Here is a 16,859-nt window from a genome sequence, read left to right on the forward strand (position 1 = left end):
ATTTCACACACACAGCACTTACTTGCCAAGTCCATCATTTTCTTCCAAACACATTTATTAAGTTCCACCACCAAGCACAGTGCTTGGATACAATGAAACTGCAAGGAAACAGAAAGTACTGTTTCCTGGGGAGTCTGGGATTTAATTGAGCAGATAAGAGAAACATATTTGACATGTGTAATTCATTATCCAAATGAGGAGAATACCGAGAGTGAAAATGGGCACTGTTAGTTGATTATGTGAGGATAACTGGTGCAAACAAAAACTATCCCAGAGAATATAGGACATATAATCACTATATACACAGATATATAGATAGATAGATAGATACATACACACACACACACACACACACAGACATATATGGGGTGTGTGTGCATATATATATACACACATCACCAGAAAGCAAAACATAGAGTCACCCTATATACATATAGACACCATAGTTTTAAAGACAGTGGAGGATTTGAATTGGTAAAGAGGAGACATAAAGAGTTTTTCAGCTGGGAATATCCACATGAGAAGAGGGGAGAGAGAGAGAGAGAGAGAGCAATCAAAGGCAGAGACAGGAGCAAGGATGCAGCAGTCATTACTGAGAACAAATAGAACAGATTAACACTGCCAGCCAAAAGCGAGAAACAATTTTAGATAAGGTAAATCTTAAAAGCTACAAATTTATATAAAGTTTCAAGAATACCTCTTATAAAGTCAAAACTGTTCCAATAAGCAGTATTTTTTTCTATAAGCAGACATGTACATTCTATCTCAACACATAGTCATTGATCTTCCACTATATGTGCAAATATCTATACTCCATGACAAATGAAAGATAAAGGTTTGTTTTGTTTTGTCTTGAGCGGTATTTATTGACTTTTGCTCATGTTTCTATTAAAAGACTGCCTCCTCATCCCCCGGGAAGGGACAGCATTAAAAAGGACACTTTTAGTTTCTCTTCCCACCCACACAGGAGATACATGATCTTGACTGGTGAGCTAGGGACAGCCTAACATTCACTGGCCCATCAACCAGAGGACAGACCACTGCTTTGCAACATAGTAAGCACCCACTATTTCTTTCTTCTTCTCTGCTGCCTTCCTCAACCCATCTGTACTCAGTGCAGTGGGTAAATGTCCTTCTCGTCTCTTCCTCTGCAACTAGGCATGTAACTCAAGATCGTTTGTGTCCCAAAATCCATGTTCCAAAGAAATGCACATGGCACTGATACATTCTCCAATCCAGCCTGGCCCTTCATAGAGCTGTCTTTATTTTTATTTCCATCAAGTGCATTGTGTCTATTCTCAGTTGGTTAGGAAACCAAAGAGCAAAAAGAAATTATGAGGATTCCAAAATTACAACTATAACCATACATACACAAAAAAAATCCGCTTACTTCATGTGTTTTCATGTTGCAATGTTCAAATAATATGGAAATTGCATTAACCGTTTTCTCCACCTACCTGAAACCAAGCTGCAACACCAAATAAAGCCTTTAACCAAACAGGTTTGAAGAACCGGGCAATCAGTACACCTACGCTAACTGTAGTCATCCATGCCACAAACATTAAGGCACCTACAGGTGAGAAAATGCAACGGTTGACAACACAGTCTAATTAAGCTGTCTCTTGAATGACCAAGCCAAATACGTAGAAAATGTAAATAGCCAACAAAAATACATTCAGCTGACATAAACATAACCTAAATATTAATGCTTTTACCACCACCACTACTGCTTCTAATAGCTAACACTTCCAAAGCTCTTATTTCGTGCCAGGCACTGTCTCTGAGTGCTTTATGTGTATTAATCTAATTGATCTTTACAACAATTCCTATAATTATTATTCCAGTTTTGCTGTATGGAGAAGGAAAGCACAGAGAAGTTAAGTAACTTGCCCAAGGTTACTAAGTTGGAATTTGAACCCAGGCTGGTTTGAATAACTGTGCTCTTAATCATTATACTGTCTGAAGTTATACAGCTTTTCTGAAGTTATCTCAGAATCTTCTCACATTTCACTCCAAAAACTAATGGAAAACAAATAGGCACGTTATTTCTGAATCCAATTACTGTTCAACTAGAGCTACTGGTAGAAGCAAAATAGCAACAATAAAGATAGTTTCAAGCTTTATTGAAACTCTCACTAGAATGGATAACTCTGGAGAATATAAAGGAAATATACCAATTAAGGAAAGTTCCCACCAATATTAATACATTACAATAGTATAGTATAGTACACACTTACACTATTTCCCTATTTTTCAATCCCGTTTTTCAATAATCAACTGGACTACTTTTCAAATGGAATCAACTTTCACTTTTAGAACCAGAGTACATCAGAGCCTTATTTCTAGGCTACTGCTCTTCCAACTTGGTTCCCTTCATCACTTTAAGTATATAATACCTAAGTATAGCACTGAGTTCTTTGTATACCCTCAAATACTTGTACATTGATCAGTTCTTCAACAAACTACTATTATAATTAAACAACCACAATCACAAACCACTCTTTTATTAGCAATTTTTAATAAATGGTATAATTAATGTCTCATAAAAGTTAAATTAATTAACCCAATGATACTCAATCCTGGCTGCAATAAGAGATGACTATCGTACTTTTTTAAAATTACAGATGTCTTAAAAGCTCCTCTGGTGATTTTAATGTGCAGTCAAGGTTAAAACCACTGAATTATCCCTACTCTTCATTTTTAATAAAAATTATCAAACATTAAAATAGATAATGCTACCTGCAAATGTTATTGTTTATGCTAACTACAAATGTTATTGATTTATGAACGTTTGCTAAATTATGCCTGCTACCATCCTCAATCTAGCCAGCACTAAATTTATCCCACAAAGTTAAGTATATTCCACAAAGTAGTAATAATATTACACATGTAACTTACCATGAACCTTCAGAAGGAGTAAAGAATGGGATCCTCCTATGTTCTCTGGATAGCCTGTCACATTGTATTTTTCATATGTAATCAAAGGTTGCTGAGAATGCTTATGAATCCGACCTGAAATTTAAAAAAAAAAAAAAAAAAAAAAGAAGAAGACGAATTACTTTCTCAGGAGAGAAGGAATGGAGAGACAATGGCTTAGCATGGAAACAAAATTTCTTAAGGTAATAAAAAATAAATAAATTTCAATAGACATGATATATATATACTATTATATATTGATATTATATTAATACACATGTATTAATATAATATAAATATATGTAGTATTAGTATATAATATAATATTCATTATGTATAAAATTAAATCTGTGCATGTATAGAATTATTCCAATTAGTCTGTGTATATGGGTATGTATGGGTGTGTGTTCATTCTGGGGATCTATCTTATAGAAATATTTACTTTTTAACCAAAGGTATATCTATAAGCATGTTAATAGATACTTTCTTTTTACACTGGCTAAAAAAAAATTTAAACAAGCTAAATGTTCATCATTAGGAGAATGAGTAAATAAATTATGGAAAATACATTGTTTTTAAAATACAATGCAAGTGTCAAAAAGAATAAAAATAATTAAGAAATTTGATATGAGGTATATATGAATCTTTGTTTCAAACAAATAAGTATTAGACCACAGACTACACTTCAATGATTTCCAAAAAGAAATATTTATATAGGTTATATTATCTATCTAAAACGAAACAAATTAACAACAGAAAGCTAGGATAAAATGGTCCAGCTAGATATTTAAGAAACTCCTCTTCTAGGGCTTCCCTGGTGGCGCAGTGGTTGAGAGTCCGCCTGCCAATGCAGGGGACACGAGTTCGTGCCCCGGTCCGGGAAGATCCCACATGCCGTGGAGCAGCTGGGCCCGTGAGCCATGGCCGCTGGGCCTGCGCGTCCGGAGCCTGTGCTCCGCAACGGGAGAGGCCCGCGTACCGCGGGAAAAAAAAAAAAAAGAAACTTCTCTTCTAAATAACCCTTGGGTTAAATAGGAAATCAAAACTTAAATCACAAGTCTTCTTAAAACGAATAATAATGAAGGCACTTCATATCAAAACACATGTGATGTAATTAAGGTACTATTCAAAAGAAGTTTTTAATCATCTTAAAAGCATTTCCTTAAAAATATACAAAAAGACTTTATTTTTATTTTATTTTATTTTTTTTTGCAGTACGCGGGCCTCTCACTGCTGTGGCCTCTCCCGTTGCGGAGCACAGGCTCTGGACACGCAGGCTCAGCGGCCATGGCTCACGGCCCTAGCCGCACCGCGGCATGTGGGATTTTCCCGGGCCGCGGCTCGAACCCACGTCTCCTGCATTGGCAGGCAGACTCTCAACGACTGCGCCACCAGGGAAGCCCCCAAAAAGACTTTAAAGTACTGAAATAATCTTTTAATTCAAGATGTGTTTAAAACAAAATATAACCCAGAAAACCAAAAAGGAGGATTGATTAAAAATAATGGTAGAAATTAATAAACCAGTAAGTCTAAAAATGAGAAAAATCAATTCTGTAAAAGGCCAACAAAATCGATTGATTTTTTGACAATCTGACCACAAGATAAAAAGAAATATCACAAACAATATTAGAAATGAAAACAGTAACATAGCTGCTGATATAGAACATACTCTTTAAAATTGTGTGAAAATGCTATATACAACTTTAAGTCAGCCAAAAATATTTCAAAATCTAAATAAAATGGATGAATTTCTAAGGAAATCTAGAATTACAAAAATTGATCAAAGTAGTAGTAACTCTGGAGAATTATAACAATAAAAATTTATTTTATTAGTCAAATATTTCCATTCCTAAAGTCTCAGGCTGTTAAGTGGATGAGTTCTATCATACCATTTAAAAATTTTTTTAACTTTAAAAATTCATATTTATTTAAACTCTTCTTGAGTTCTTTCTATGAGATTATCATAACACTGAAACCAAAATGAGGCCAACATGCACACGCACACAAACGCACAGAATCCTATGACCATACACCAAAATCATTTATGAATACAGATGTGAAAAGCTTAAATAAAATATTGGTGAATTAAATCAATTATGCAATATTAAGAATAATAAGACATGACTTTCATCCCAGGAAAGTGAGGATTGTTCACCATTCAGAAATCTACAAAAGTAATGATAAACTTCAGCACACATCCATGACATGAACTCTTTGTAACATTAGGAACAGAATATTTCCTATACACAATAAAATATATCCACCAGAAAAATACAACAAATACGACACGACACTGAATATCAGAAGCATTCCCATCAAAATCAGGGATAAGATAAGAATACTTGCCATATCACCACTGCCATTCCACATTTTTCTGGGAGAAGTAAGCAATGCAGTGAGACAAGGAAAGAAAGAAAATGAGGGCTACTATGCCTGTCATTATTTGCACAAGACATAATGTTTCATTTAGAAAATCCAAGACCATCAACTGGAAAACTAGGTGGCTACATTCAAGATAAGCATTCAAAAGTCAATAACTTTCCTATACACCAACAAATTTAGAAAATGTAAGAAAAAATAATCCCATTCACAATAGTTTGTATTAGAAATCTATAAAATATGTAGGAACAAAGTAACAAAAATAAATAAGCCCTACAGCAAGATATGAAGAAAACCACAGGATCTGAATAAATGGAATATCCCAATATATTCCTGGAGAGGAAGACTCAAGGACGTTGATTATTCCACAAATTAATCTAAAATTTCATTTCAATTCCAGTCATAACTCCAATAGGATTTTTAATGAAATTTGATAAATCATTTCTTAATTTTATCTAGAAAAGCCAATACACAAGGAAGAGGCAAGAATTACTGAATTCCTGAAAAAGAAGGCTAGGAGGGGTATCATGCTTTATCAAAATTCACAACCTATTATTAAACTATAGTAATTTCAACCAGTGCAGTAATAGACAAACAGATCACTGGAAGAATAAACTATAAACAATTTGATTTACTGAAAGATTTTTAGTGTATGATAAAAAGGCTTTTGAAACAGTAGAGATAAAATGGACTATTCAAAAACTGGTGTTTGGACACCAGGTTATTCATTTGGTGAACTATTATATCATGGCTTGTTATTACAGAGAAGATCCGAGATAAAGCAGAAAACGAGAAGAGTTTTATATCGTGAACACCTAGAGACCTGTGTCAAGAAGAAAGAGACAATAACTATCAGAAGCTACAAAAATGTCAAAAAGAATGAAAAAAACTATTGAAAATGACAAGAAACGCACTGAAGAATCTAAAAATACTGTATTAGTAGAGTGGTAGTGATAAAAACCAGACCACATTCCTAACAGCCTGAGAGTCAAGTTGGAAGAAAAGCGTTTTTAAACTCTGATTCACCATGGAGCCATGGGCTAAGATGAACTTAACCTTCATTAAAGCAGAAGACCATCATAATTTTGAAGTTCCACTGTATGGCTCCATTATAATTTAGGCATTATGCTCTAAGGAACGTTGGGTTCATGTGTAGTACACGGCTCTACAGTATTATTCCTAAATTGTCAAAATAACAGGTCATGTGATAACAGGGTCTCTACTTCATTAATTATTTAAATTGGTAGATTTCCAAATTGGGAATTACTTATTCACCCAAGTGAGTTCTATCGTTCAGTTCAAACACTCAATATTTCACATGACTGCTTATTTCATGATAGGACAAAGTCAGCTTTCTGGGGGCAAAACAGCAGTTAGAAAAAGGTTTTAAATTTGTTTTACTAAATATGACAGTACTTTCAACTCTCAATTATCTTTAGTTTGCTTCTGACCCCTCTTCCTAGGTGACTTGTCCCATTGTGGGCCATTTCTCAACATTTTCTTTTTAAAGGAAAATACATATCTTGTTTCTTTTCATTGATCAGGTCTGTAAATGTGTGCTAAAAAAATCAGAGTTTATTTATAAACAGAATAATTTACTCACAGAGAAGGTTGTTTTCCTCACTGACTTTGTGTAATGCATTAATTCCATTTGTCACCAATGGATTTCACCAGCCTTGTTTACAAGGGAATCAGGTAAAAATTTATACTGTTTTGTTCGTTGCATTTAGTAGACATGAATGTTTAATAGTTATTAAATTGTGATGTAAAGAAATGTGACAATATTCAGGTATCTGTTTTCTGAATGTTTCAAATTCCAATCTATGAGCATTGTTGACACCCAGAGAAGAGAATAAAATTACCTGTGAAAGGGTGAAAAAAAAACTCAGCAGTTAGAAAAAGAACAGAAAGATAATTATGTGCTAGCTTACAGCAAAAATAAGGATAACATGAAAAATTAGTAGAAAATGAAAACCTGAAAAGTTATCTGAAATCTGAAAATGTTAAGCAATTTCCCCTGTATTTTAGTTTTGATCACTCTTGCTGAATCACTTTTGCATATTTGGATGAAGAAAGTAGTTAATTTTTCTATTTTTACTAATAATGTAGCATCCTTCAGAGCTTGGCATAGTCTTTAAGAATCATCTGAAACATCTGAATCACCATGGTGTTCCCTCTGACCTTCAGTCTGCCAGTAAACAATGCCTCCTGAGCAACAGATTTGCCCAGGACGACCTCATTCTACATTAACATGGGTTACAGAGATTGTATGACTGCTCTGAAAAATGGTTTCAACCTCACAAAGTCTCACTGCTTTTAAGCAGTGTGCAGCATATAAATGATCCACATACATATGACTAGATATCAGGAGCAACAGTTGATTTATGTGGTAACTGTACTTTGTTCCCCAATACAAGGGAACTAGAAAGTGAATTCCCTGAAGCGGTAACATTCAGATTTGCTTTTTTTGAGGTTTTGTTTTGTTGCTTTGCACTCCACCAGTTAAAAAAAAAAAAATTGGGGGCTTCCCTCGTGATGCAGTGGTTAAGAATCCGCCTGCCAACGCAGGGGACACAGGTTCGATCCCTGGTCCGGGGAGATCCCACATGCCGTGGAGCAGCTAAACCCGAGCGCCACAACTACTGAGCCTGTGCTCTAGAGTCCACGAGCCCCAACTACTGAGCCCGCGTGCCACAACTACTGAAGCTCGTGTGCCTAGAGCCCATGCTCCACAGCAAGAGAAGCCACGACAATGAGAAGCCCGCGCACCGCAAGGAAGAGCAGTCCCCGCTCGCCGCAACTAGAGAAAGCCCAGGCACAGCAACAAAGACCCAACACGGTCAAAAAAAATAAAATAAATAAATTTTTAAATTTTTTAAAAAAACAAAAATGAGTCTGTGACATATGTATATTTATGTTAATAAACATATTTATGTACTATTGTTTTAACACATTAAGAACACTATTAAAATAGAAATTTTTAGTGAGATAAAATAAATCTAAGAAAAAAGTTCTGGTATTGCTTTCTGTATCCCCTGGACTACCTTACAATATGTACACCTTCATTGGAAGAACATTGTCCTAGAGCAGTAAGTTATCAAACCACAGTATACAGAACAATTACCTGAAATGCTTGTTAAAATGCGGATTCCAAGCACAAATAACAGAGATTCCGTGAATGTGGGATGGAGCTAGGGAACCTGCCTTTTGAGCAGTCATTCCAGATGGTTCTGAAGTAGGTTATTTGAGCCCCATGCTTTGGGAAACACCACAAAACACAAGGTAGAGATTCTCCCTACCATGCCAGAAGCACAGCAACACCAGCAGGAAAGGGAGATAAAACAGTGCTCTATTCTGCACATGAATCGTCCACAAACTAGGTTTTTCCAGGAAAATGTTAGAACTATTACTTAACATATTGTTTCTATCAGAAAATGCATTCCAAGTTCTACAATGCTGGCCTAAGAAGAAATTTTTGGCATCACCATACACCCAAAACCACACATAATTTATTGCACAACAGAATTCACCCATTTAAATGACACTGCTTTTCTTTTAAAGTATAAACTTTTTAAGTATAAACTTTTTTAAAGTACAAATGCAAACTGTTAAAATCTCCTAGCAATTTGTCATCGATTCAAGTCAGTAATCATTTATGGAACACCTATAACATGCTGGGCACAAAAGGAAGCAATTTGATATGATGAAAAGGGCACAACTCCTGTAACTGCAACAGAGTTGGGTTTGATTCCTGGCTCTGCTACCTGTTTGATTTTGAACAAGTTACTTCACCACTCTAGGCTCCAGTTCTCTTATCTCTACAATGGGCAACATAATATCTATTTACAAAGCCTCTGTGAGAAATAAATGAGATATATGTAATATACAATAAGTGATAGCTGCAATAATAACAATAAGACAATAACCTGCACTTTAGTAATATTTGTTTAAAAATGCAAATATTTGACCTTCTCCTTAAAAATTCATTTCCTACATTTCCCATGTTAGAAATTGAAACACTTGGGCTCTGAGGTCAAAGAGTTCAGGTTCAAATTCCAACTCTACCATTTACTTGTCTGGGCAAATGACTTAACCTCTCTAAGCCTGTTTCCTGCCAGATAAAATAAGGTTAATAATAGTACTTATCTTACGTAGGTTTCTATGAAGATAAAAATGAAAACCTTGATGATAGTGCTGAGCAATCAACTGGCACTCATTAAGTACTAAGTAATTTTCGTTCATTATTATCATTTAACCAGGAAATTATTTCCAGCTACATTTGCTGTTGCTGGTGCAAGTAAGAATACATGATTTGACTAAGATAACCAAACATATCATCCACAACTAAAGCTGCAAATATTCCTAAATTTTCTCTAACACTGAGTTGATATTTTGTCCTGCTTTAAAACCTTTTGAATCCCTACTTTACTTATAGTACAAAATTTAAACCACATGATAGAATATAAACTACTATATATAAAATAGGTAAACAACAAGGTCCTACAGCATAGCACAGGGAACTATATTCAATATATTGTAACAAACTATAATGGAAAAGAATATGAAAAAGTATATATATATATATATATATATATCTGAATCACTTTGCTATACACCAGAAACTAACACAACATTGTAAATCAACTATACTTCAATTAAAAATAAACCACATGATTGGGCTTCCCTGGTGGCGCAGTGGTTGAGAGTCCGCCTGCCAATGCAGGGGACACGGGTTCGTGCCCTGGTCCAGGAAGATCCCACGTGCCGCGGAGCAGCTGGGCCCGTGAACCATGGCCACTGAACCTGCACATCCAGAGCCTGTGCACCGCAACGGGAGAAGCCACAACAGTGAGAGGTCCACGTACCGCAAAAAAAAATTTTTAAATAAAAAATAAACCACATGATAGAATACGCAAGGCTTTTCACAATTCTGCCTGTACCACATTTCTGTTCCTGCTCCTCTTTTACCTCACCCTCATCCTTCCATTCTATATGCTCAGCTTTTCACCATTTTCAAAGTAGGCCATATGCTCAAAGTTTGGGGGTAGTATTATCTCCAGGGAGATGAGTCACTAAATATTACACTACCTTGGCATTTCCTGCAGTTCTTCAGAATATCGTTAGCCAAGACCTTAAACAAAATCTAATTATTCTTATTAATATGTGTTGCAGTACCTACCAGGGCAGTCTTAAGTATAAACTAAACATTCAAACTCATAAAACTACCTTAGGCTACACTTGGCATCAGACTGATTGAGAAGGACGTGGGAGAGGAAACACAGCACACCTGCAGGGCACCATAAGGCATTCTTTTTCAAAGGGAGGTCCTGTGGAAGCTCACTCAGCTGTCCAGGAGCTATTCTCTTTACCCCTCTCTACCTCCCTGGAGAAAGCTCAGGTCCAAGGCGATGAGATTCATACTGGATAGGGCATCCACAAGAGCCGATATCTCCTGCAATAACCCCGAAGTCCTGCTTCTAGTATCCCTGCAAAGGATCTGCCAATGTCACTGCACTCAGGGAAGCCCAAAGACATGGCTTCTTACTAGGTATTTACAGTTACTCCTGGTCCAAATGCAGTCTACCAGCCAGAAATCACTTTTATCATAAGCAGATTGCCTTATAACCCAGTAAACACTACCTTTACCTAGTTTCCAGGGGAACAAAGCTAGAAGGTCAACCAAAGTCAAAATGTCAGGCAAAAATGGAAGAGGGTTTAATAACTCTTTACCCACAAATGTATATCTTAAAAAAAAGAGCAATTACCATAGTCTCCCCCCAAAAAGAAGGAAAGGAATAAAGTGAGTGAAAAAATACTAGTTTTTTATCAATATACTTACCATGATCAGCTGCACCATCTGCTAGAAATATGTAGTAGCTTGCATTTAGATCAAATCTATTCTTAACCCCAGGAAAGGTAATGTTTCTTCTGAAAGAACACTGCATAACACCATCCGCCAACCTCCAAGCCATATCCTCAAGAGGATCCTGCAAACACATACAATGGGTCTTCTCAGCACTTTCCAAAGATTTGCTAAAAATAAGATATGATCAAAATCCTGACCTGTTCAATTTCCTTTCCCTAAGTTCCCCTGTTCATGTTTTGTCTGCAGTGTCATTGTTTTCCCACTTCCTCTATGAAGAGTACAAGAAACATATTCTCCCAGTTTATTTGTCTTTATCCCACTTGGCAAAGATAGTATTTTTACTACCTAGGCTAGAAACTTTGGCAGATGTACTAACTTCATCTGGCCACCAATATACAATCAACAACACTGAAGAAACACTTAGCAAGTAATACTCTAGTGGCCAAAATGCAACATGCAACTGGGGAGAAGTTCCAACCCCACCAGAAATCTACGCAGAGAACATAACATGTCATTAGATGATAGCTACTGCTCCATCAGAGCTCATTTGCTTGTCAGTTGCCATGTGAAAATGACACTTCTCTACCAGAAATAGGCCATCTTTGGCACAGGTGCCAACAACGGGCACTTAAGACAATTGCCCAAGGCACTGAACCAGTACCTACCATATGTGCACCTCTTTCTCAGCAATCAAGAAATTCTGTGTCACTTACATAAGCCTCTTAAAAATCTGTCTGTAAGTTTTTGAAAAGGGGCTGATGACCCTCTTAATAAACCATAAAATACTTTTTGTAAGATGCATTAATAAAAGGATTTAAGTAACACAAGCAAGAATTCATCTTTTCCTCAAAGAGAAACTTTTCTTATGCTTTCTAAAGCATAGAAAAAGGGCACAGTATCTGTAGTTAATACTGTACTATATACTGGAAATTTGCTAAGAGAGTAGATTTCAGGTGCTCTTATCACAAAGAAAAAGTAACTATGTGAGGCAATGGATACATTTATTAGCTTGACTCTAGTAATCATTTCACTATGTAGAAGGATATCAAAACATCATGTTGTACACCTTAAATATATACAATTTACATATATATATATATATATATATATATATATGTTAAAAATAAAACACAGAAAGGCTTCACCCAGATTATAATAAGAGAGGAACCCTGCTGCCAGGCCCCTGCTTGGTCTCTGCTACTAACTGCAGGTTTGGAAGCTATCTTGCAGCATAGCCATGCCACTGTCAGCCACATAGCCAGAAGGTGGACCTGCCAGATGGAGATTCTCAGAATTTTCACACCTACCCTGGAGTCCATTACAGGGTGACTTCGCCCTGTCAGATGGGAAGGTTGTATGTGCACAGTCTGATCTTCAAGAATACACACATAAGCATCATCATCACCCTGAAAAACAAATGCAAATGAGAAAAAGTTCAAGGGAATTTCTTTAAAAAAAAAAAGTCCCTGGGGCTTCCCTGGTCGTCCAGTGGTAAAGAATCCGGCTTCCAATGCAGGGGATGTGGGTTCAATCCCTCGTCAGGGAACTAAGATCTCACATGCCACAGGGCAACTAAGCCCGTGCGCCACAACTACTGAGCTTTTGCGCCTCAACGAGAGAGCCCACGTGCCAGAGCCCATGTGCTCTGGAGCCCGCAAGCCACAACTAGAGAAAGAAAACCCTCATGCCATAACTAGAGAGAAGCCCACACGCTGCAACTACAGAGAGAAGCCTTCGAGCCACAATGAGGACCCGACGCATCCAAAAAAATAAAAAAGTCCCTAATGTTATCAAATAGTATTTGATGCTTTTAAAACATAATTTACTGACTCAATCTTAAAACGATACCACAAATTCTAAAGAATTGGCTGTCTGATATATTAATTAAAAATGATTGTTATCATGTAAAAGCAATAAAATTTCAGTGTATTAAAATAGACATATAACATGGTTGTATGCCCATAACCCATCACCAATTGAACACCACTGTTAATGCTTTTGTATATATTCATCCAAATCTATTTGTATTTATGACCTATTTTTCTCCCCAAATGGGAAAATATAAAGTTTTGTTACCTTTTTCACTGAACTTTTCATAAACATTGCTCTTGATATTTATTTGTAAATAAATGTGTCCTACAATTTTCATAACTGTAAGTGCACTGCATTCTATTGGATTTGGGGGGGTAACTTTTAAGATGTAAGATACTGTAATCAAATATTGCTAATATTGTACACACTTAATAGATTTACTACTGCATATTGAGACCACAATATCTGAGCTCAAGGGAGCATTCTTTGTCAGTCTAATTCTCATCTATCCTTTAATCTCCAACATTCCTTAGCTCTAAAAATTAAATCTTATTTAAAGTGACTATCGGAGGGCAGACTGCATCTTTAAAGCACATTTAAGTCACGGTACAAAAGAATAATCTGAATTTTAAATTCTTGCATATAGTTTTGGTTCTTTCATCTATTCTAAATTGCTCTCCATAAACTATCTAACAAGGTCTTTTATGTGCTTTAGTCACTAAACTCCTTAAACAAGATCCAAGACTAACCAGTTATGATTTAAATTTTGCTATGAATACCAATATGATATTCTAACACGTTTTAAATTTATTTTTAAAAGTTCCAGTTTTAACTCTCAAGTACATAACCTTAGCAAAGAAATTATTCCCTGTTACACATCTTATATTCAAATCAGAATTAGTGCAACTCAAGATAAGAAACTTGTAGTCGTCATAATTTAAACCGCTACACACTACAGCTCACAGACCAACTTCAGCCTGATGCCTGTTTTTGTACAGGCCACAGGCTGAGGATGGTGCTTACATATCTAAATGTGTTTTTTTTTAATTAAAAGAATAATATTTCATGACAAGTAAAAATATATTAAATCCAAATTTCAGTGTTTATAAATAAAGTTTTATTGGAATACAACCACCAACTTACGGATAATCTACAGCTGCTTTAGCACTATCACACCAGAACCGAGTAGCTGCAACAGAGACCATATGGCCCACAAGTTCCGAAGTGGTTGCTATCTGGACCTCTGCAGAAAAAGTTGGCTGATCTCTGATTTAAACAAACAATGTGTGTTTTCTAGAATGTTTATCATCAATGAGGTATAGGAATTTTCTTGTTATTTAAAACAAAATTTAATATAACAAAATGGTTGATTTTGAGGCAAGCTGATGATAAGAAGTCAACTGAGTCATTAAGGCAGACCTCCCAAATACTGGAGAGGATGACAGGGATGGAGAAGAGGTAACTCTCAATTCTCACTACTCTACAATGAGGGTAAGATAAGGTGCTACGACAACCTTAGGCTCCAGGCAGCTGTAGAAACCCCAAATTTGGAGCATGGAAGGACACACATGAGGAACTTCAACCAAATCCCTGAATTGGACAGAACCTCTTACCCCCGTTTGTTCCTCTCATTCCAGCATTTAGAATGCACTCTATGAGAAAATGTCATGTGGAGGAAATAAAGATGACAACATAGTTCTTACAATCAAAGACTATGTTTTAATAGAGGAGACAGTTAAAATAGTACATGAAATATGATAAAACAGAGATTTAAACACAGTACTATGGAAAGACAAATTAGGTAGGGCCAAAGGATTGGAAAGGCTTATCAGAAAAGATAGCATTAACTAGGCCTTAGAGAATAAAAAATATATGTGGATAAGATAGAGCTGCGATTAAGGGAAAAGTTTTTCAAACTGAGGAACTTCTAGGACCAAAGATACAGAAATATAAAAAATATAGGGAAACTTTAGGAAACAGGTAGTTTTGTGAGCTAAAACATATACAGGGTAAGGCCAGAAATGGACTTTGAGGAGTTTTGAAACTATGCTAAAGAAAAAAACATTTTCCTATAACTACTAAAGGTTCACCTTACCTACTAAAGGCTTTTGGGGCTAGGATTGAGATTACCTTAAATGTGGTCAAAAACCACATTAACCTGAGTCTATTGTAAAAATTGTGGGACACTACAAAACAACTGGCCTGAAAGAAAAAAGGTAGGGTAACAGTTCTAAAGTAAAGGAGATTAAAGAGATATATCAATAAAATGCATTGAGTGATAACTGATTAGTCTGTATCAGAAATTTTTAAAATATACATATACATATGACTTTACTGGGATAATTGGGGAAATTTGAATATAGGCTCTATTGCAAAAAATTATTATATATTGTGATAGTGATCTTATAGATAATTGTAGGAGAATATCCTACTTAGGAAACACATGCTGCAAACTAGACTTAAAATGTCATGATATCTGCAACTTAATTTTCAAATAGTTCAGGGAAAAAAATGTGTGTTAATATACAGTGAATAAGTCAATCTACACACACACACACACACACACACGGAGAGAGAGAGGGAGAGAGAGAGAGAGAGAACAACAAATGTAGGTGAAGGGCTTACTGGTGTTCATTGTGCTAGTCTCTCAACTTTCATGTAGGTTTAAGGCTTTTCAAAACCAAAAGGTGGGTGCATGAGAGAAAGAAGCACCTGAAAGGTAAATAAAAAAGAAGAATCTAAATCACAAACGAAGTTTCCTTGAACACCAGAGAAGATGGTGGCAGCAATGAATGAGATAGCCCCTAAATTGCCCCAGACAGTATCTGAAAAGAAGCAAGAAATCGATAATAGTAGTTGCTTTTTTACTAGGGCTTTCCTGGTGGCGCAGTGGTTGAGAGTCTGCCTGCCGATGCACGGGACATGGGTTCGTGCCCCGGTCCGGGAAGACCCCACATGCCGCCGAGCAGCTGGGCCCGTGAGCCATGGCCACTGAGCCTGCGCGTCCGGAGCCCGTCCGGAGCCTGTGGTCCACAACGGGAGAGACCACAACAGTGAGAGGCCCGTGTACCAGAAAAAAAAAAAAAAAAAAAGAATGGGAAACACAAAAGGACAGCAGGAGGGTAGATAATAAATTCAGTTTTACAGATGATGGTCTGTGTTGTCCAGAGTACTCAGCTGGAAGAGACCACCCAGCAGCTGGAAATTCCAATCTGGACACACACAAGAGAGGTCAGGATTGGGAACATTCTGGAATTTGAGTGTTGAGAAATTATGTATAGAATAAGACAAGACTGGGCAGGGGAAGGCAGAGAACGGAAGCTAATATAGTGTATATACTTGAATATCTCATATAGCAAAATATCTGAGATGAGGAAGAGGTATATACTTTGAATTTCAGTTAAAATTCAGATATTAGCAAGTCACTGTTAGCAAAAATATGGATAGTTGTACTTTCACCACTTTTAGTGATGAGCTCTAATACCAAAACAACTGCTATCATTAATTTATAAATCAAACTGAAAAAGCTATCATTTAGGTTATCTAGTCAGTATTCATAACATCAGATACCTTCAGTATTTAAATTTACATTACATACTGATAAGAAATAGCAGGTCACAAAAATATCCTAAAATTTTTTAAATAATCAAAAATAGAAACAACCACTTTAAAAATATTTTTGACGATGATTTATTTTCCCCCCAATTTAGGCAAACAGGTGTACAGATGATTTTAATCATCAAATAGGATTTCTCTGTAAATCAACTGCACCTGCATAATTAAGTCTTTTTTTATAAACACTGTTGATGAGTACTATACTAGAAACATAAGATTTCTAAGTAAGATAAATATATCTTGAATTAGAGATAAAGGTTTTTGTGTCATC

At 36.1% G+C, this 16,859-nt stretch overlaps 1 protein-coding gene across 1 annotated transcript in view; it reads right to left on the bottom strand.

The window, feature by feature from the left end:
- FRRS1 (ferric chelate reductase 1) overlaps positions 1-16,859 on the bottom strand; it is a 44,253-nt gene that overhangs the window by 7,921 nt on the left and 19,473 nt on the right. Inside the window, exons 7-10 of the mRNA XM_007449604.1 lie at positions 12,469-12,567; positions 11,135-11,282; positions 2,899-3,012; positions 1,458-1,570 (exon numbers count right to left, since the gene is read on the bottom strand). Of these exons, the coding sequence (XP_007449666.1) occupies positions 1,458-1,570; positions 2,899-3,012; positions 11,135-11,282; positions 12,469-12,567 (474 nt within the window). The remainder of the gene's footprint in view (positions 1-1,457; positions 1,571-2,898; positions 3,013-11,134; positions 11,283-12,468; positions 12,568-16,859) is intronic.

Source organism: Lipotes vexillifer, unplaced genomic scaffold (assembly GCF_000442215.2).
Source record: "Lipotes vexillifer unplaced genomic scaffold, Lipotes_vexillifer_v1.1 scaffold445, whole genome shotgun sequence".
NCBI lineage: Eukaryota > Metazoa > Chordata > Mammalia > Artiodactyla > Lipotidae > Lipotes > Lipotes vexillifer.